At 43.1% G+C, this 20,135-nt stretch overlaps 1 protein-coding gene across 4 annotated transcripts in view; it reads right to left on the minus strand.

Moving 5' to 3' along the window:
- The window catches only part of ADCY4 (adenylate cyclase 4), a 95,913-nt gene that overhangs the window by 51,004 nt on the left and 24,774 nt on the right, over positions 1-20,135 (minus strand). For 2 of the 4 annotated variants that reach the window (XM_087891767.1, XM_087891766.1), the window contains exons 1-7: positions 15,181-15,438; positions 11,207-11,690; positions 5,750-5,947; positions 2,272-2,433; positions 1,180-1,329; positions 732-886; positions 187-298 (exon numbers count right to left, since the gene is read on the minus strand). In XM_087891767.1, coding sequence (XP_087747893.1) covers positions 187-298; positions 732-886; positions 1,180-1,329; positions 2,272-2,433; positions 5,750-5,947; positions 11,207-11,374 — 945 coding nt within the window. In that variant the 5' untranslated portion in view covers positions 11,375-11,690; positions 15,181-15,438. Of the gene's footprint in view, positions 1-186; positions 299-731; positions 887-1,179; positions 1,330-2,271; positions 2,434-5,749; positions 5,948-11,206; positions 11,691-15,180; positions 15,439-20,135 lie in introns of those variants that run through there. The other 2 variants (XM_034411465.3, XM_034411464.3) reach the window with 1 other exon arrangement.

The raw sequence follows: 20,135 nt of genomic DNA on the forward strand, positions 1-20,135 counted from the left end.
CTCACCATGAGGTCCTTGTAAAAGATATCAACAAAGGTATCAATAGGATATCTGAATGGGATGGTCTATGTTGCACCAATTGTCACTTCCAGGTACTTTCCAAAAACAGCCAAGACAGAATATAACCAAGACATAGCATAATCTTTGTGGGTTACCTGATTTATTTGGAGGAAGACCATGACTCACCTTGGCAATCTGATCAAACTTGCCAAAGAGTTCATTGAGCATCAAAACCAGCTCTTTGGGAGAACATTCACTGGCCAAAAGTGTGAAGCCAACAATATCTGCATAGAGGATGCTGTGGGAGGAGAAAGGCAAAGGAAAGAGGAGAAATGCTTCAAAGCATTGTCTACAGCAGGGGTGTCAAACACAAGGCCCGTGGGCCAGATTTGGCCCACGATGTAGCTCCATCCTGGAAAATGTAAGGGGCTGGCCAGCCTGGCTTCGGCCTGGTCTACCCAGTGCGAAGAGGAAACGCCAGCAGTTTGGGGAGTGGAGTCAAACTGGCCATGTTCATCCAGTTGACCATACCCGCCCAGTCAGCCATACTGCCCAGCCCCCCGAGGTCAACCACAGCCCTGATGTGGCTTTCAATGAAATTGAGTTTGACACCCCTGGTATCTATAGTGGAGGACTAGCAACCCCTCCAAATTCACCATCTTTCTCTTCTTCCAACTGCAAAAGTCCCACCAAGCAATCTTCCATGTGGCAGATGCCTTCAAATCAAGTACCTGACATTCTGGTGCCTCTTGACATAAAGGTTGTGGAAGTTGTTGGCACTTTCATGCTGGCGCTGGGGCTGGCCTCCATCCCGGAGCCGCTCAATGATCTCAGCCTTCATCTCCAAGGCAATGTAAGCAGGAAGGATGGAGAGGAGCAAATGTTCCTAGGAGGAAGCCAAAGATGGGGAGGAAAAAAAGCATTAATGGAATGTGGAACCTTCTCACAGATGTAGAACTTATCTCAGGTGGGGAGAGCATGAATCTACTCACTGCTGAGTTGTTTTTACACTACAGTTCGTTCGGATTTTGAACATTTCTCAATCACTGTTTGACAGAGCCTTTCTTCAGATGGTGAAAAGTTCTATCTAATCTGCTTAGTTGTTTCAAGATCCAACAAGAGCAACTAGGTAAATATCTCTCCCCGTGTGTTTTTCTCCATATTGCCTTCCACACTCACCTGGTGTCGCTTCTCCGACTCCAGCTTAACTCGAGATTGGATGAGGTTGAAGGTCTCATGGAAGGTCTCGCCCAGGGCCACCTCCATCAAATGCTTGTGATAGGCTCCCACCAAGTTACCACAGACAAAGATAACTAGATTGGCCAATTGCTGGAAGCAGACACAAAGAAAAAGTGAATTGTGATTGATGGGAAGATGGCAGTGCAGGTAGGATGGGCTAAGAGACCCACTTGGATTAATGTCATAAGAAACTTATTGATGAAGCAGTGATTTGCCAAATAGAAACAATGGCTTGGGACAATTTAAGATCCTTCCTGAATAAGTGACCCAGGATCCAGCTTAATCATCTCCAATGGAGCTCCAGGACTGGATTATTACAATCTTGGAAAAGGAGTTGGCTAAGGTTCTGGGAGAATAGGATGTTTCTGCACTGTGATACTACTGTATCAAAAGTTAGAGCAAACTTCAGTTAGATACCGTACTACCAGGTCAGAAGCATTGAAGCGCTTCTGTGGTACCTATTTATCTACTCTTGTTAGCATGATTTCGAACTGCTAGTCAGCAGCAGCTGGAGCAAATGACAGAAGTTTATCCCATCATATACGAGCGCCTGGGCTTCGAACACAGACTTGCAAATTGTCAACCCAGCGTCCTAATCATGTGAGCCATTGTGCTTCTTTTCAGTTAGATTTCACTGAGTTTCCATTCAATTGAAGCACAAAGGTCAACATGAGATTTAGCCTTGGTAAGTCACAAAGAAATCCAGTTATTTATTAGGAGCTTCATGTCCCCACGTTCCCAAGTGAAGCCAGCTCTAACACCACGTAATTTACGTCCCAATCATGATCCTGTTTCCCCCCTTCCCCCAGGGTGTGTCATCAATCACATTTGCCAACAGAGCAATTTTGCTGGTTGTAGAGACCGCTCCCCTCCGTCCGCTGTGGGTAACTCTGGGAGACAACCTTGAGAGAGATAAGTCTGGGATGTGCATCTGTCTTTGGCTCCTGTGCTGTTTCTTTGGTTTCCCATCCCCCACCTTGCCTATGGCAACTCGACAGGCCAGGGATGCTTTCGAGTTGACAGTTGACTTACCTGCACAGCCAGTTGTGAAGGTGAACTGTGGCCCATTGACAGGTAGATACTCAGAACTATGATGTGCGAAAGAGAAGCTACTATACCGGCAACTACTGCATCTTTCATGCCAACAGGCAACATGGTGTAGACAATGAAGATTATGAAGAGGAAGAAGGACACCTTGGGGGAAAAAAAAACATGTCATGCCAGGCAACTTTCCATAAGGAGTCATAGCAGGAAAACATGTGGGTAGAATAAATGCAAATTGAAGTCTTTCCTCAAAGATTCCAGCTTGGAACATAATAGAGAATTTCCAGCTCCCAATACATGAATTTTATTTAACTGATTCTTCCCTGGACAACACTAATTTCCTAAATAACTTGGCAGTTCTTCATCTCTCTCCCTCCCTTCTGAAAATCTCAATGTTTCCCTTCTCATTCCTTTCATACAGAGAGGGGAGGGGAGGGGGGAGGGGAGGAGAGGGGAGGGGAGAGCATAAAAGAGAAGAGGAGAGGGGAGGGGAGAAGAGAGGAGAGGTCAGGGGAGAGAGGAGAGGGGAGAGCATGGGAGAGGGCAGGGGAGAAGGCAAGGGAGAGGGCAGGGGAAAGGTGAGGATAAGAGAGAAGAGGAGAGTATAAGAGAGGGGAGGGGAGGGGAGAGGAGATGATAAGAGAGGAGGGGAGGGGAGAGGAGAGGGGAGGGGAAGGGGAGGGGAGAGGATAAGAGAGGAGGAGAGGAGAGAGGAGGGGAGGGGAGAAGAGAGGAGAGAAGAGGGAAGGGGAGAGGGGAGAGGGAAGGGGAGAAGAAAGGAAAGGAAAGGAAAGGAAAGGAAAGGAAAGGAAAGGAAAGGAAAGGAAAGGAAAGGAAAGGAAAGGAAAGGAAAGGAAAGGTTCCATTAACCACCAACTCTGTGGGTGAAAAAAACTCTGTGCTAAAAACTAATGAGAACTTGAAATCAGGAAAATATGTTGGCTAGAACTATTAAACAGAGACATTTTGCCTTTTTACACATAAATCACTCTGCTCATCCAAACAAATAGAGCTGTAGTTGCATTCTAGAGCAGCAAATCCAAAATGAAGCAGCACCAACATCTGGCAGTTTGTGTGTTGTTTGTGTGTGGGTGAGTCCGAGCCAGCCCTATAATGTATTTCATTAAATATTTGTTCAAGAAAATACAACACAAATAGAAAAGAGATCAAAAGAATAAAAGCATAAAGCACTAAGGAATCAATGTAGAATCCAAAAATATCAGTGAGGTTATAGTTTTCCACTATATTATTTGTTAATTATGAATGATTGTACATATCACTTTAAGCAACCATAATTCACTGTTAAGCTCTGAAACTAGGAAAAATCTCAAGGAACCTAGCCTATGCAGTATAAATAATCAAATAAAATCATTATCCATAATAGACTGAGCAAATAAACTAAGCTTAATAGTGACGTTTGGCCATTTAAAGTGATATATTCAATCATGGCAAATTGTGGCAAGTTCTTAAAGAGATGGGAGTACCAGACCATCTCATTTGTCTCTGGAGAAACCTATATGCGGGTCAAGAAGCAACATGAGAACTGGACACGGAATCACTGAATGGTTCAAAATTGGGAAAAGAGTTTGGCAAGGCTATATACTGTCACCCTGCCTATTTAACTTATATGCAGAGCACATCTTGAGAAAGGTGGGACTAGATGAATCAAAAGTTGGAATTAAGATTGCCAGGAGAAATATCAACAGCCTCAGATATGCAGATGATACCACTCTAATGGCAGAAAGCGAAGAGGAACTAAAGAGCCTCTTGATGCGGGTGAAGAAGGAGAGTGCAAAAGTTGGCTTGAAACTCAACATTAAGAAAACTAAGATCATGGCATACCGGCCCTCTCAATTCCTGGCAAATAGATGGGGAAGAAATGGAAGTAGTGACAGATTTTATTTTCCTGGACTCCAAGATTACCACAGATAGGGACTACAGCCAAGAAATTAAAAGACGCTTACTCCTGGGGAGGAAAGCCATGGCAAACCTAGATAGCTTACTAAAAAGCAGAGACATCACCCTGCCAACAAAAGTGCGTATAGTTAAGGCTATGGTTTTCCCAGTTGCAATGTATGGCTGTGAAAGTTGGACTATAAGGAAGGCTGAGCACCAAAGAATTGAGGTCTTTGAACTATGGTGCTGGAGAAGACTCCTGCGAGTCCCTTGGACTGCAAGGCAATCAAACCGGTCAGTCCTAGAGGAGATCAACCCTGACTGCTCTTTAGAAGGCCAGATCCTGAAGCTGAAACTCAAATACTTTGGCCACCTAATGAGAAGGAAGGACTCACTGGAGAAGAGCCTAATGCTGGGAATGACTGAGGGCCAAAGAAGAAAGGGACGGCAGAGAATGAGGTGGCTGGATGGAGTCACTGAAGCAGTCAGCATGAGCTTAAATGGGCTCCAGAGGATGGTAGAGGACAGGAAGACCTGGAGGAACATTGTCCATGGGGTCGCGATGGGTCGGACACGACTTCGCAACTAACAACAAAATTCAGTCCCTCACAGTTAACGAATGATACAGTGGAAAACGATAATCTCGTTGACATTTTTGGATTGAGAATCTGCTCTGCTTTAGTTATCCCATCAAATCAAAATACAGACTCTGTTCACAGAAAAATTCAAATTTTGGAAGAAGTCATAAAATTTACGTCGCGGTAGTTCTCGACAGTTCATTTAGAGACTGTTCAAAGTTACAACGACACTAAAAAAAATGATTTATGACCATTTTTCACACATTTTTCACACAACTATTGCAGCGTCCCCATGGTCATGTGACCAAATTTCAGATGCTTGGCAATTTTATTTATTTATTTATTTATTTATTTTTCATATTTGTATACCGCCCTACTCCCGAAGGACTCAGGGCGGTGAACAGCCATAATAAATACAAATACATATAGAAGTTAAAAACTATTTAGAAACAGTTGATTCACTTTTTTGAGGGTTGCACTATCCTGGGGTCATGTGATCCCCTTTTGTAACCCTCTGACAAGCAAAGCCACTGAGGAAGCCAGATTCACTTAACAACCGTATTACTAACTTAACAACTGTAGCAAGAAAGGTTGTAAAATGGGGCAGAACTCACTTCACAAATGTCTCACTTAGCAACAGAAATGCTGGGGTCAATTACCGTAGTAACTCGAGGTCTACCTGTATTGATCTTGCAAATCACTGCCAGGTTCTTGGAAGATGACTGGAGTTATCATCTCTTCACACTGACGAGCTGGCTTGGCATGGCACCAGGGACCAAAAAGCATGGTGTCCCTTACAAGGAGTCCTCTACAAGCAATCCTCAACTTATGACCACAATTGAGCCCAAAATTTATGTTGCTAAGTGAGAAATTGGCTAAGTGAGTTCCCCCCCCCCCATTTTACAACTTTTCTTGCCACATTCATTAAGTGAATCACTGCAGCTGTAAAATTAGTAACACAGTCAGCGGATCATCCAACCTTGATGCCTCACCTGGTCCCAAGCGCAAACCACTCCACTGACAAAGATGAATACATAACCCATTGTGATCAGACATATCCAAATGACAGCTGAGAAGAGACGGGTGCATCTCTGGAAGATGTTTTCCATGCACACAAAGACCAAGATCAGGCTGAAGATCAGCAGAGCAATGAATAACGTAATCAGGAAAGCCAAGTTGGAGGAGAAATCCTGGAGAAGAGATGAAAAAAGGCTCTCGGTTAATCTGGTTGCAAAGCCACTGGAAAGTAGAACTATGCTCAATGAGAAGCATATGCTTGACAAAGCATATGGTTTGCCTATTGAACAGTGGCAGATAGGACAGCGCTCCAGAGGGTTAACATCATTGCTCAGAGGATCATTGGGTTGCCTGGTCCCCTCTTTGGAAAAGCTTTATAGCTCCTACTGCCTTAAGGTTCCCCTCGCACATATGTGCTAGTCATTCCCGACTCTAGGGGGAGGTGCTCATCTCCATTTCAAAGCTGAAGAGGCAGTGCTGTCCGAAGATGACTCTGTGGTCATGTGGCTGGCATGACTAAACACCAAAGGCGCATGGAACACTGTTACCTTCCGAACAAAGGTGGTCCCTATTTTTCTACTTGCATTTTTTACGTGCTTTCAAACTGCTAGGAGACAAGTAACAGGAGCTCACTCCATTACGCAGCACTAGGGATTTGAACCATTGAATTGCCGACCTTTCGATCGACAAGCTCAATCTTAGCCACTCAACTACCACGTGCCACTGCCTTAAGAAAGTTCAAAACATTCTTAAAGATCCATTTCATCCTGGGCACCTTTTTTTTTTTTTTTGAACTATTACCATCTGGCAGACGGTACAGGACAATAAAAGCAAGGACAAATAGGCTGAAAAACAGCTTCTATCCCAGAGCAGTAACTATATTGAATTATACTGTGTAGTGCAATATTAATGCAATATCAGGGGTTTTCAATTCAATTGTACAGAATGTGAAGGATGTGCATTTTTGTGTGTGTGTGTCTGTACAATGTACACTGAAGGTGGCATTTAATTTCATTGTACGAGGTGCAATGACAATAAAGTAAACTAAATTAAACAGAAGTTCAGAAGCCGATATCTTCAGGTAGTCCTCAACTTACAACAGTTTGTTTAGTGACCATTCATAGTTACAACAGCACTGGAAAAAAGTGACTTATGACCCTTTTGGGATGCTTAGCAACTGGTTCATATTTATAACAATTGCAGCATCTTGGGGTCATGTGATCATTTTTTCTGACCTTCTGACAAGCAAAATCAATGGGGAAGGGGAATTGACTTAACAACCATGTTTCTGATTTAACAACTGCAGCAATTCACTTAATAAACATGGCAAAAAAAGTCATAAAACAGGGCAAAACTTACTTAACAAGTTTCTTACTTAGCAACATCAGATTGGGACTCAACTACGATTGTAAGTCAAGGACTACCTGTACAGCCAAAGGGCTTAAAATAAACAGGCAGAGCAGATCTTCACCAGGGACTACAAAGAGCACATATGGATTACAGCACTCCAGGAACTAGTGGTCCAATGGAGATAGGTCTTTTTTTAAAAAAAAAGTTCAACAAAATGATATTTCGCAGACCAATGAAGTTTGGATTGTGGCTCTTTAAATGTCCAGATGGCATCCCAGCAACCAATAACTGACAACCTTTCTTCAGGACTCCAATCAGAACCATCAATCATCAGAGGGCTAACCCCAGCAAGCTTTTATAAAACTTGAAGCAGAGGTGGTATTCAGCCGGTTCGGATCGGTTTACCCGAACCGGTAGTGGAAATCACAGGTGGGTCTGCCCACCTGCCCCAGTTCTGTGCCATCCTAGCCACATTTTTGAGGCTGGGCACATGCGTGGAAGGCACGAGAGAGTGAAAAGTGCATGCACGGAAGACAAGCTTGTTTACGAACTGGGCACGAAGCGAGCCTGCGCGAATGTGGCAAACCGGTAGTAACATAATCTGAAACCCACCGCTGACTTGAAGGCCAAATCTCTCCAACAGTGGTGCCAGGTGATGTAGATCTTCTCAAAAAAAAAAAAAAAAAAAAAACCACCGTATTTTTGGGAGTATAAGATGCACCTTTTCCCCCAAAAAAGGAGGGTGAATATCTGGGTGCGTCTTATACTCCAAATGTAGCCCCTTTCTGAAGCTCTGTTTGGGGGCTTCTTTTCTGAAGCTTCGTTTCTGATGCTTTTTTCAGCCTCTGAAACCTGTAGATCTGTTTTAGTTTGGATTTGGATCCAAACTAAAGACTGGAATGAGGTTACATAGGTACTCTTGTAGATAAATTAGGAGGCTTGGATGGGGAAAGGTGACATTTTTAGATTTCCTTTTGTCAGTGTGAGAACTCCCAAGAAATATCATCCTTAAATGGATGATGACACCATTCTGTTAAAGAAGGGGTGCCAAACTCAAGGTCTGTGGGCCAGATCCAGCCCACAGGGTGCTTAAATCTGGTCTGTGGGGCCACCCTGGAAACAGTAAGTGACTGTGGTGCCTCTACCAGCAGAAACAGAGCTTGGGACACCTGTGCGCGGCCCTCCTGGGCGCCATTTTTTTGACCACGACAGCCTAGTGCAGCCCTCTGCTAGTGAAAACAAGGCCTGGGGGGCTGCGTGCAGGAGGCCATCATGGCTGGCCACACTCACCCCGGCCCCCAAAGTCAAAATCAACCCCGATGCATCCCTCAATGAAATCAAGTTTGACATCCCTGTATTAAAGGTACTGCAGAAGAATCATGTTACTCTACAATGATAAAAATATCAGAAGGAGTCTGGTAGCACCTCTTCTAATTAACAAAATATGAAAATGTGCTACCAGAGTTCTGATGTTTTTGCTCATTCTACTGGATATCTGGCTTCTACAAACATCCCACACTTCTGTCTTTAATAAGAGCTGCTAGAAGAGGTATCGTAGCTCTGGTCTGCATTGTATGAAAGATATATGAAACCAGAGGTGGGCTTCACATACTGTAGCAACCGGTTCACCCAGCACCAGAAATGTGAATACATGCGCGTGCATGCTCACTTCACTCACGCACACCAATGGTGGGTTACCCCAGGTTCAGACCAGTTCGCAAGAACCAGTAGTAAAACTGGTGGGAGACCCCGCCCACTGCCCCGGATGTCATCACTGGTGATCTGCGTATCACATAGAGACCGCGCAAGCATGATCCCATTGCGAACTGATAGTAAAAATAAGTAGAACCCACCCCTGACGCACACGCCATCTGCACATGTATGCAGCATCATAAAACATAGCAATTCACTTGTGCGCACCATCCACACATGTGTGCAACATCAAACAACATGGTAATTTGCTCGCACATGCCATCCACGCATGCGTGCGGCTTCACAAAACACAGCGATAGAGAATGGGATTGCGCCTGGGCAGGAGGCCAGTGGCGGGCTTACTCACTGGTCTCCACTACCGTTTCGCCAGAACCAGTAGTGAGTTCATCCCGGTTCCACCCGGTTCCACCAAGCCGGTAGCGGTGACAATATGATGATGTTTTATTTGGCCCCGCCCCCAATCTATTCGCTGCCTTCTGAGCCCCAGATGATCGGCTAGAAGGAAAAAAAACTGTTTAAACTCTTGCTGCGGGGCTTCAAAGGGTCACCCTACAGCTGATCAGTGTTAAAAGGCAGTGTGGTGGTAGACCGATGCCTCCAAAAACAAATGAGTAGACCAATACCTGTTAGACTGGTGCCTCCGAAAACAAATGAGTAGACCAGTACCTGTTAGACCGGTGCCTCCGAAAACAAATGAGTAGACCGGTGCCTCTGAAAACAAATGAGTAGACCGGTGCCTCCAAAAACAAATAGGTAGACTGATGCCTGGTAGACCGGTGCCTCCAAAAACAAATGGGTAGTCCGGTACAGCTCTGCAAGCAATTAAAAGCCTGGTAGACTAGTACCTCTGCTAAATCCTAAAGAATTGTGACATGACCATCAAACCGTGCCCACAAAATAAGCCACGTCAACAGAACCAGTAATAAAAAATTTTAGAATCCACCCCTGGCCGGAACCCATCAAAACCAGCTGAATACCACCTCTGTGTGAAGCCATTATTGTTCTCTGCTTAGCACCAGTAAGGGCCACATTTCCAAAGGGATTTGGAGGAGGGCAACAAAGATGTCACAGGGACTTTAGGACAACCTCTAACAGTGCAGGCTGAAGGAACTGGAGATGTTCAATCTGGAGAAAAGACTGAGAAGAGACATGATAAACCGTGTTCGGGTACATAAAGAGAAACTAAGGAATTATGGAAATTAGAAACAAAGACCAGAAGTTTACAGCCACCTAAATTTCATTTAAATATAAGGAAAACACCTGACATTAATTTCTGTACAATGGTGGAATGGTTTATTGGTAGAGATTGTAGGCTCTCTGTGTCTGAAAGTTTTTAAGAAGAAGGTGGACAACCATCTTTCATTAATGATTTCACTGGTTTTCCTGAGGAACCTCAACTAGATAATCTTCATGTTCCCTCTAATTCTGCAGTTTTATCCTATTGGGATCAAATTCTGCAGGTTTTTTTTTTAAAGACCCAAATATTTGCATTTTCCTGGATGGGAAGTTTTTTTCATGGTCACCTGAACTGTTGCTCTCTATTCTTTCCCTCTATTTTTTATCTCTTGGCTGGCGAAGAAGGTGGAGAAGCTGGGAAACTGACTTGGACCTATTTATTCATTCATTATTCATTTATTTTTCCAGAGCACAATTGCCTGGAAAAACTTGCAGCTGTTTCCTAGGCAGGGAAAGTTGGGGTGGGGGTGGGGTTGTCATTACTTGCTTCCTGCTCATTTCAGTAGAGATTCCCAGGGATCAAAAGTAAAATGTAGACTGTCTACATGATTGCATCTCCAGAAAGGTTAACAGTTAACAGTAACAGAGTTGGAAGGGACCTTGGAGATCATTTAGTCCAACCCTCTGCTCATGCAGGAGACCTGAACTAGGGATTCGAACCACCAAACTGTCGACCTTTCTGATCAACAAGCTCAGTGTCTTAGTTACTGAACCACAAGGGTGAAATGCTACTAGATCAGATCGGTTCAGCCGAACCGGTAGCAGCAGTGGTGGGTGGCTCAGAGAACCGGTAGCAGCAGCAGCAGCGTGAGACTCCGCCGACCCACCTGGATATCATTACTTCCTGTTTTAAACGAGGAAGTAACCTGTTTTTTACCCTCTGTGCATGCACAGGAGGCTTTGCACATGTGCAGAGGGTCCAAAATTGTGTGCGATGCGTGTGCACGAGCGGAGCGATAGTGCACGCACAGAGCACACATTTACGAACCGGTAGGGAAGGTAAGTAGATTTAACCCCTGCTGAGCCACCTAGTCAGGTGTTTTTTCCCTTGGTTTGTTCTGCTCCTAAAAACTTACAGCCCCTCTTTCCAAAGACAACCCGTCCTTCCTCCGCTCTCTTCATTGCAAACTTACCCTACCGCTGGAAAAGGTAGTAGCAATGAGAGCCACGCAGATACTCAGCACGATAACCAAGAGAAAAAGAATCAGAGGGTACTGTTGGCTCAAGCAATAATAAGTTTGATAGAAGAGGTCTTCTCGGGGCGTGTCACTGGCTGCCCGTGGACGACGCTGGCAGGGCATGGCTCACTGGCTCCTGTGAAGACACACTTTGGAGAAGATCTCACTTAGTCCTCAACCAGCAGGAGTCAACAGGGTGAACAAGGATCCTCTTCTTGACCTATCAGGTATGAAGAATTCCTACATCCATTCCAGGCCATGGTGTCTGAGAAACGGGAAACAGAAACTGTTCAAGGAAGGAGAAAAGTCACAACTGAGCAGAAGGGAGGAGGAGGAGGAGTTCAACCAGATGATAAGAAGGTAGTCCAAACACCAGTAATTTCCGCAGTAGTTTTCAGCAAAATCTCATGCGAGAGAAAACACGTGGGTAGCTTCAGTGCTGGAAAATGTAAAACAGAAAGAACTAGATAAGAAAACAGCAGAAGGAGAGACTGTGATTAAAGATTAATTTAGGCTGTCTTTGAAGCTTTCTCTCTCTCCTTTACCTAACCCCTTATAGACTTTTGCTTGAAAGGAAAACAAATAAGATTTATGGTTCTGATGATTAGACTGGATTGACTGTAGAAAGAAGAAAGTTATGTTGTAACCGTAGAGTAAGAGGTAAGAGGACTACCCCTGAATGCTGCATTCAGTTTTGGTCGCCGTGACATAAAAAAGATGTTGAGACTCTAGAAAGAATGCAGAGAAGAGCAACAAAGATGATTAGGGGTAGTCCTCGACTTACTGTATGGCCATAACTGAGCCCCAAAATTTCTGTTGCTCAGTGAGATATTTGGTTAAGTGAGTTTTGCTCCATTTTACGACCTTTCTAGCCACAGTTCTAAAGTGAATTGCTGCAGTTGTCGAGGACTGCTGTAAAGAAGATCAGGTCTTCTTTATAAATCCTTTGTTCTGTTTTTTTTTTTCTCTTCTAGTTTTCTTTTCCTTCCCCCTTTTTGCATTTTTGCCTTTCTCTTTAATTTCTTTTATTTTTCTTTCGTTACTTTTTAATTTTTTTTAAAAAAAAAACTTTAATAAAAAGTTATATATAAAAAGAAGTTCTTCCTTCAGCTAAAAATTGATCTAAACATTCAGATTTATTTCCTACAGCTTGAATGAATCTTACAGTTTATATCTCACGGTAAGTGTTCATTCACTAAGTGGTCCATAGTGTTTGCATTGTAGGCGTTTAGCATATTTTTGCTATGTCATGCAGCACAATCTGTACTTTTGGAGTTTTCTTTTCTTTTTGTCTTTATTGCTCACCATTGCTACCACCCCAAAGCCTTTCTGCCAATTCAAGATCAAGCTTCCGATAGCTGAATGTAATACGAGGAAGTTTAGGCTGGATTTACATATTGCTTAAGTGTAGTTTATTGAACAAACCACAACGGCCCCAGTCATAGCACATCTGAACTCTCCCTCTCTCATTCTCTCTCTCATTTTGTCTCTTTCATTCTGTCATTCTCTCTCTCTCATTCTGTCATTTTCTCTCTCATTCTCTTTTTTGTCTCTCTCATTCTCTATCTCTCATTCTCTCTGTCTCTCATTCTCTCTCATTCTTTCCCTTTCATTCTGTTTCTCTCTCATTTCTCTCTCATTCTCTCTCTCTCATTTTCTCTCTCATTCTGTCTCTCATTCTATCTCTATCTCATTCTGTCATTCTCTCTGTCATTCTCTCTCTCTCATTCTCTTTCTGTCATTCTCTCTCTCCCTCTCTCTCATTCTTTCTCTCATTTTCTCATTCTGTTTCTCTCTCGTTCTCTGTCTCTAATTCTCTCTCTTTCTCATTCTCTCTCTCTCCTTCTATTTCTCTCTCCTTCTCTGTTTCTCCTTCTCTCTATCTCTCCTTCTCTCTTCCTTCTCTCTCTCTCTCTCTCTCAGTATCCCAGATTATTTCCTGAGATTTGGCCTTAATTCTTAAGAATAGATCATGTGAAGTGTTAATACCATTTTATAATGCCTTGATAAGGCCACACTTGGAATACTGCATTCAGTTTTGGTCACCATGATATAAAAAAATGTTGAGACTCTAGAAAGAGTGCAGAGAAGAGCAACAAAGATGATTAGAGGACTGGAGCCTAAACATATGAAGAACGGTTGCTGGAACTGGGTATGTCTAGTTTAATGAAAAGAAGGACTAGGGGAGACATGATAGCAGTGTCCCAATATCTCAGGGGCTGCCACAAAGAAGAGGGAGCCATGCTATTCTCCAAAGCACCTGAGGGTAGGACAAGAAGCAATGGGTGGGAAATTAATCAAGGAGAGAAGCAATTTAGAACTAAGGAGAAATTTCCTGACAGTTAGAACAATTAATCAGTGGAACAACTTGCCTTCAGAAGTTGTGAATGCTCCAACACTGGAAGTTTTTAAGAAGATACTGGATAACCATTTGTCTGAAGTTGTGTAGGGTTTCCTGTCTAAGCAGGGGGTTGGACTAGAAGACCTCCAAGGTCCCTTCCAACTCTGTTATTCTATTCTATTCTATTCTATTCTATTCTATTCTATTCTATTCTATTCTATTCTATTCTAATATCTTTGGGGGTGGGGAGATACTTTGAACATTATGAGACAGTTGTGTTAGAGCCTGGTAGGCCTTTTCCAACTATCAGATTTATTAAAAAGCATGCATTTTTGTGGGCTACAGCTTTCTTCATCAGAAAAACAGCTTTTAAAATGTTCATTTTCCTCTTTCTCTCTTTTTAAGGAGTGATAAAACCCAAATGACTTAGCAGGGCAGGTAGATCTAGCCAGCTTTCTAGTAAGTCTCCACTTCTAGTTTTTCTGGTATCAAGGAATGAAATAGGTTAGATACCCTACAAGCCCCCTCCCCCCCATTTTAGAAACTACACTACAATAGTCCAAGATTAAGAAAACCTGACAGAGTACTTCTGACAGAACTTCTTTCATTTTTAGAATTAACAGTAACAGAGTTGGAAGGGACCTTGGAGGTCATCTAGACCAACCCCCTGCTCATGTAGGAGACCTGTACTAGGGATTTGAACCACCGAACTGCCAGCCTTTCTGATCGACAAGCGTAAAATATTCCTTAGTGAATATAATCTCTGAAATGACATGAATGAAGAAGGTGACGAAGAGATTGTCCTGTTTTCCCACCAATCTGATCTCTGGAGGAAAGTCTGCTCACATGGGAATGGACAGAAAGTTGACTTTAAATCAACCAGACACAGAAATTGTTGAGAGAAAACCAAAGAAGGAAGAAAATCCTACAAAGAAGCTGGCCAGAGACTTCCAGAGAAGTTAGTCAGAGAAATCAGAAAGGCAGAAAGAGCCCAGAAACGAAAGGACAAAACAATATCAAAGAAATAATTTATGGATAGGGGAAATAAATAAATACACCCCAAAATAGGAATCTTACATGTTTCTTCCTTCCCTACCTCTCGAATTGTGGAATCAGGAATTTCTAGTCCTACCTTCTTCTGAGAAGTTCCCACACAGATGACTTTTAAAGACTTCCTACAGCACAGGGGCTAGGTGGTTCAGTGGCTAAGACACTGAGCTTGTCGATCAGAAATGCCGGCAGTTTGATGGTTTGAATCCCTACTACAGGTCTCCTGCATGAGCAGGGGGTTGGACTAGATGACCTCCAAGTTCCCTTCCAACCATGTTACTGTTACCAGTGTGGTAGATTTTCTGGGGATCTTTATATCAGAATTCAGACATCCCCACGTTTAGCTGGACTGACCAAACGTAATACTCTTTTGTCCCTCTCATTCCCTTAAAGATAAAAGTACTTTGCTAAGTCAAGACAAACTCAGCCAAACTCAAGTCTTTGTCATTCTGGTAAGCAAATATTTATCACAAAATCCCAACTCAGTTCCCTCTCTCTCAAATACAGATATCAGCATCGGTCCTGTGCTCCTACTTGCCTTATTGAGTATAGTGTATGTCCTTCCCATTGGCTTCCCTGGTCTCTCATCACCCGAATGAAACAGGCAAGGTCTTCTCTTCCCTTCCTTGCCACAACGAAGATCTTCCAAGCTCAAACTTATTTCTCAGCGCTTCACCTGATCTCACGATATGCTCACATCTGCCTGCCTGCCGGAATCCTTCTTTGACTCAGCATGGGGTTCCTCTCTTTCTGCCCTCACAGGAACTCTGTCTTCCCCAAAGCCCAGCCCAGTGTCTGAATCTGAGAGGAAAATGTGCCTGCCAATGTTAACCTTTTCCTCTCCAACCACAGCTGGCGTGGGAGAAAGGGAGAGGCTCCGGCACAAATCTTTCAGCACAAGTCTCTATTTGTCCATGCGAGGGAGGGAGGGACAGAGGAGGGAGGGAAGGAAAGAAGGAAGGAAGGAAGGAAGGAAGGAAGGAAGGAAGGAAGGAAGGGAGGGAGGGAGGGAGGGAGGGAGGGAGGGAGGGAGGGAGGGAGGAAGGGAGGGAGGAAGGAAGTCATTTTGAGCAAAAAAATCATACCCAAAGTCTATTTCCCATTATTTCCCCATCTTTAAATTAAGAGGGAGGGAGGGAGGGAGGGAGGAAGGAAGTCATTTTGAGCAAAAAATTCATAGCCAAATTCTATTTCCCACTATTTCCCCATCATTAAATTAAGAGGGAGGGAGGGAGCGAAGGAAGGAAGGAAGGTGAGGAAGGAAGGAAGGAAGGAATCTACCATTCCCAGAAATACCCCGAGTGAGGGTGTGTGGGTGTAAAATGAACAGAAAGATTTAAAAGACTTGCTTTGGTAAATGTAATTGTGTTGCTATTTAAGCACACATTTTATATTATGTTTTTAATCACAGCCAATTTCCTTCAAGGCTGTAACCTCCCACAACCCTGCAAAATAAGAGAAAAATTTGTGGAAAATTCTAATTAAAGTCTCATCTGGCCTAGTTTACAATCTGATTTTTAAGACCTCCCATGGTAGAGGTATAACACCTAACTTATGTTCTCTTTCTCATACGTTCTTATTTCTACACACTAGTACAAAGGCTTTACCCAGGGGTGAAATTCAGCAGGTTCTGAAAAGTTCTGGAGAACCAATAGCAGAAATTTTGAGTAGTACGGAGAACTGGCATATACCACCTCTGGCTGGCCCCAGAGTGGGGTGGGAATGGAGATTTTGCAGTATCCTTCCCCTGGAGTCGGGAGGGAATGGAGATTTTGCAGTATCCTTCCCCTGCCATGCCCACCAAGCCATGCCCCTCAAGCCACACCACACCCACCAAACCACGCCCACAGAACCGGTAGTAAAAAAAATTGAATTCCACCACTGGCTGTATCCCAATTGTATTTTATTTAGTCTTTTCTGTACAATATTTAAGATTGGAAAGCCAAGAGTTCTCTGCCCAAAAAGACATGACTTTGTAAGTGCCTTTGACAATTTATAAAATGGATAAGAAAGAACACTTATTAATAAGCGATAGAAGAAGCCGAAAAGAAAAAAAAAATGGCCTGAAGGAATATTTTGCTGCTTTTCACAGTAGAAATGTCTCTGCAAGCATTTTACAGGAATATACAGAAATAAGCCAATAAAGGTCCTTCTCCATAAATATGTCCTGACAGTTTCTTCATTTTTTTTTCTATCCTCATGTCATTGCCTTCATTTTATCCCTCACCCAGGAACAAGACAGACTGAAGCAGGGGTGAAATCCAGCAGGTTCTGGAGAACCGGTAGCAGAAATTTTGAGCAGTTTGGAGAACTTTTAGTGGAAATTTTGAGTAGTTTGGAGAACTGGTAGTGGAAATTTTGAGCAGTTTGGAGAACCGGTAGTGGAAATTTTGAGTAGTTTGGAGAACTGGCAAATACCACCTCTGACTTGGCCCAGAGTGGGTTGGGAATGGAAATTTTGCAATATCCTTCCCCCAGGAGTGGGGAGCGAATGGGGATTTTGCACTATCCTTCTCCTGCCATGCCCACCAAGCCACACCCACAGAACCGGTAGTAAAAAAAATTGGATTTCAACACTGGACTGAAGTTATCCTTTGCCATACCAGATTTCAAGTAGTATCTTTTCAGGGGTGAAATGCTACCAGTTTGCACCGGTTTGGGTGAACCGTTAGTAGAAAAAAGCTACCGGTTTGTCTGAACCGGTATTTCTGACGATCAGCTGTGCCGGGCTATTTATATTGGTTAGAAAGCAGGAAATCCTGCTTTCTAGTGAATCTAAATCATGTGGCACAACTGTTCTCCTCCCCCCGCTGTTCTACTTACGTTGTTAAGCCTGCTTTTTCCGCGCGAATCACACTTTTGATGTGCATTGTGCATGCATATGCAGCAAGCATTTGGCCTACACTGTGCATGCATGCATGCTAGCGTGCTTTTGGTGTGCACCATGCATGCACGCACAGCGAACCGGTGGCAATCCATGGAGGATTTCACCACTGTGTCTTTTCCCTTCTTCCGTAGTGCTCTCTCCTCCTATTTTTCTCCTAAGAAAAATAACCTTGTGAGGTAGATTCAGGGAAGCACCAGGCCCGCAAAGTGGGCCTTGTCAAGAAACAGACTCCACAAGAAATACTGGAACTTATTGAAATCGATGTTTAAAAACAGAAACTTAGCCTTACAGCAGAGGCAGAATCGCTCTGAATTTCTTTCTAATTTCTTTTCTTTTCTTGGACTTAATTCATCTTTTGCTAATTGCCATATTGCTTCTCCACGTTTGTCCCTGGGGAGCTTCATATGAAAAGGGAGTAAGCGATCCAAAATCACCCAAAGAACTTCTGCAGCTAATGAAATTCATGTGAATGAATGTGTTTCTCCCAAAGACTTGAATTTAAAACTTCTTCAGAGTATTTCCATGAGTGTGTCATTTTTAATATGTGATTGATGAAAACTGGCTTTCACTTTTGGGATATCTCCTGCTTCTGGTTCTCCTGCTCCTTGCACACCTTGTCTTTCTCTTTCTCCTACATACTTTCTCCTTCTCCTTCTCTTCCTGATAAACCTTCTCCTTCTCCTTGTATACCTTCTCCTTCTATTTCTCCTTCTCCTTTTTCTTCTCCCCTTTCTCCTTCTCCTCATAAACCGTGTCCTTCTCCTTTTTCTTCTCCTTGACCTCATAAACCTTCTCCATTTTTTTCTCCTTCTCCTTGTACACCTCTTTCTTTTTCTCTTTTTCCTTGTATATCTTCTTTTTCTCCTTGTTCACTACCTGTTTCTTTCTCCATCACCTTCTCCTTGTATATCTCATCCTCCTGCTTCTCCTTCTGCTTCTCCTTCTCTGTACAGAACAGAATGCCATTGACCAGTGGAAACAATTGCCCAACCATAGGAGCAGTTCAACAGTGGAACCAAAGACCCAAAGCGAGTGGTTGCTTCCTTTCATATGTTCAAACAATGTGGACAGGATGTTTTAATGCAGATTCCTACACTGAGCAGATCGAAAGAAGGACAATGAAGAAGGTCTAGGAACAGGAACAGAAAAGGTGAAGCTGAAGAAGCTGGAATGTTGAGCCTTGAGAAGAAAGAGAGGCAATGTCCCAGAAGCAAGACCTCCAGAAGATGATCAAGACGAGTTTTCCATCATTCTGGAGAGCCAGAAGCAGAATAATGGATTCCAGTTAAACGTTGAATTATAAAATAGAGAGAGCCAGGTACTGGTTCACAGTCAAACTTCATTGTCAGCCACACAGATTTCTCTGTGTGAAGATCTCTCTCCCTCCCTCCCTCTCCCTCTCCCTCCTTTTATCTCTCTTTCTCCCTCCCTCCCTCCACCCCTCTCTCTTTCTTTCTCTCTCTCTCTCTCTCTGAATTTTTTTCCCCTCAGCTAAATCTACTTCATGAGGTTCTTGTGGGGGAAAATGAAAACACTACCTCATATATTGCCTTGAGCTGCTGAAAGAATGGCAAGATATAAATTTAATAAATAAACCAATTTAAACATGGAAGTAATATAATTTTAGGAAAACATCATTCCGATTTAAAGTCTATTTCTTCAGTGCAACTTCTATCAGATCTATTTGTTTTCTTTTTTCTAGGGCTGTACAGGATGAGATAAGTGCACACAGGCATGAAGAGGGCTTGGCGTTTATTTTTCTAAACAAGATTGTTGCCAGGGGAATCTGCAACCAGTAGCAGCGATGCCAAAATGATGACATGCCTGCAGTGATGTCAGCCCTCAAACGCCATGATGACACAAATCACAGTGTTTGAATGAGTATTTCATTTTTTAACGTGTTATAGATGAAAACTGGTTTAACAAAGATGATTAGAGGGCTGGAGGCTAAAATATATGAAGAACGATTGCAGGAATTGGAATAGAATAGAATAGAATAGAATAGAATAGAATAGAATAGAATAGAATAGAATAGAATAGAATAGAATAGAACAGAATAGAATAGAATAGAATAGAATTCTTTATTGGTCAAATGTGATTGGACACACAAGGAATTTGTCTTTGGCATCTGAGGCATATGCTCTCAGTGTACATAAAAAGACAAGATATATTGGGTATGTCTAGTTTAATGAAAAGAAGGGCTAGGGGTGATATGATAGCAGTGTTCCAATATCTCAGGGACTGCCACAAAGAAGAGGGAGTCAAGCTAGTCTCCAAAGCACCTGAAGGCAGGACAAGAAGCAATGGATGGAAACAGCAAGGAAAGAAGCAACATGGAAGTTAAGGACGAATTTCCTGACAGTTAGAACAATTAATCAGTGGAACAACTTGCCTCCAGAAGTTGTAGGTGCTCCAACACTGGAATAGATTGGAGAATCATTTGTCTGAAATGGTTCAGGGTTTCCTGCCTGAACAGGGGTTTGGACTAGAAGACCTTCAAGGTCCCTTCCAACTCTATTATTTTACTACTCTGCTATTCTGCTGACCTTGACATATCTCCGCCCATCTTGTCTTTTGTCCCCTCAGTAGGGCCGTACCCCAACTCT

Source organism: Pantherophis guttatus, chromosome 4, assembly GCF_059756535.1.
Source record: "Pantherophis guttatus breed Tessera chromosome 4, ASM5975653v1, whole genome shotgun sequence".
Taxonomy (NCBI): domain Eukaryota; kingdom Metazoa; phylum Chordata; class Lepidosauria; order Squamata; family Colubridae; genus Pantherophis; species Pantherophis guttatus.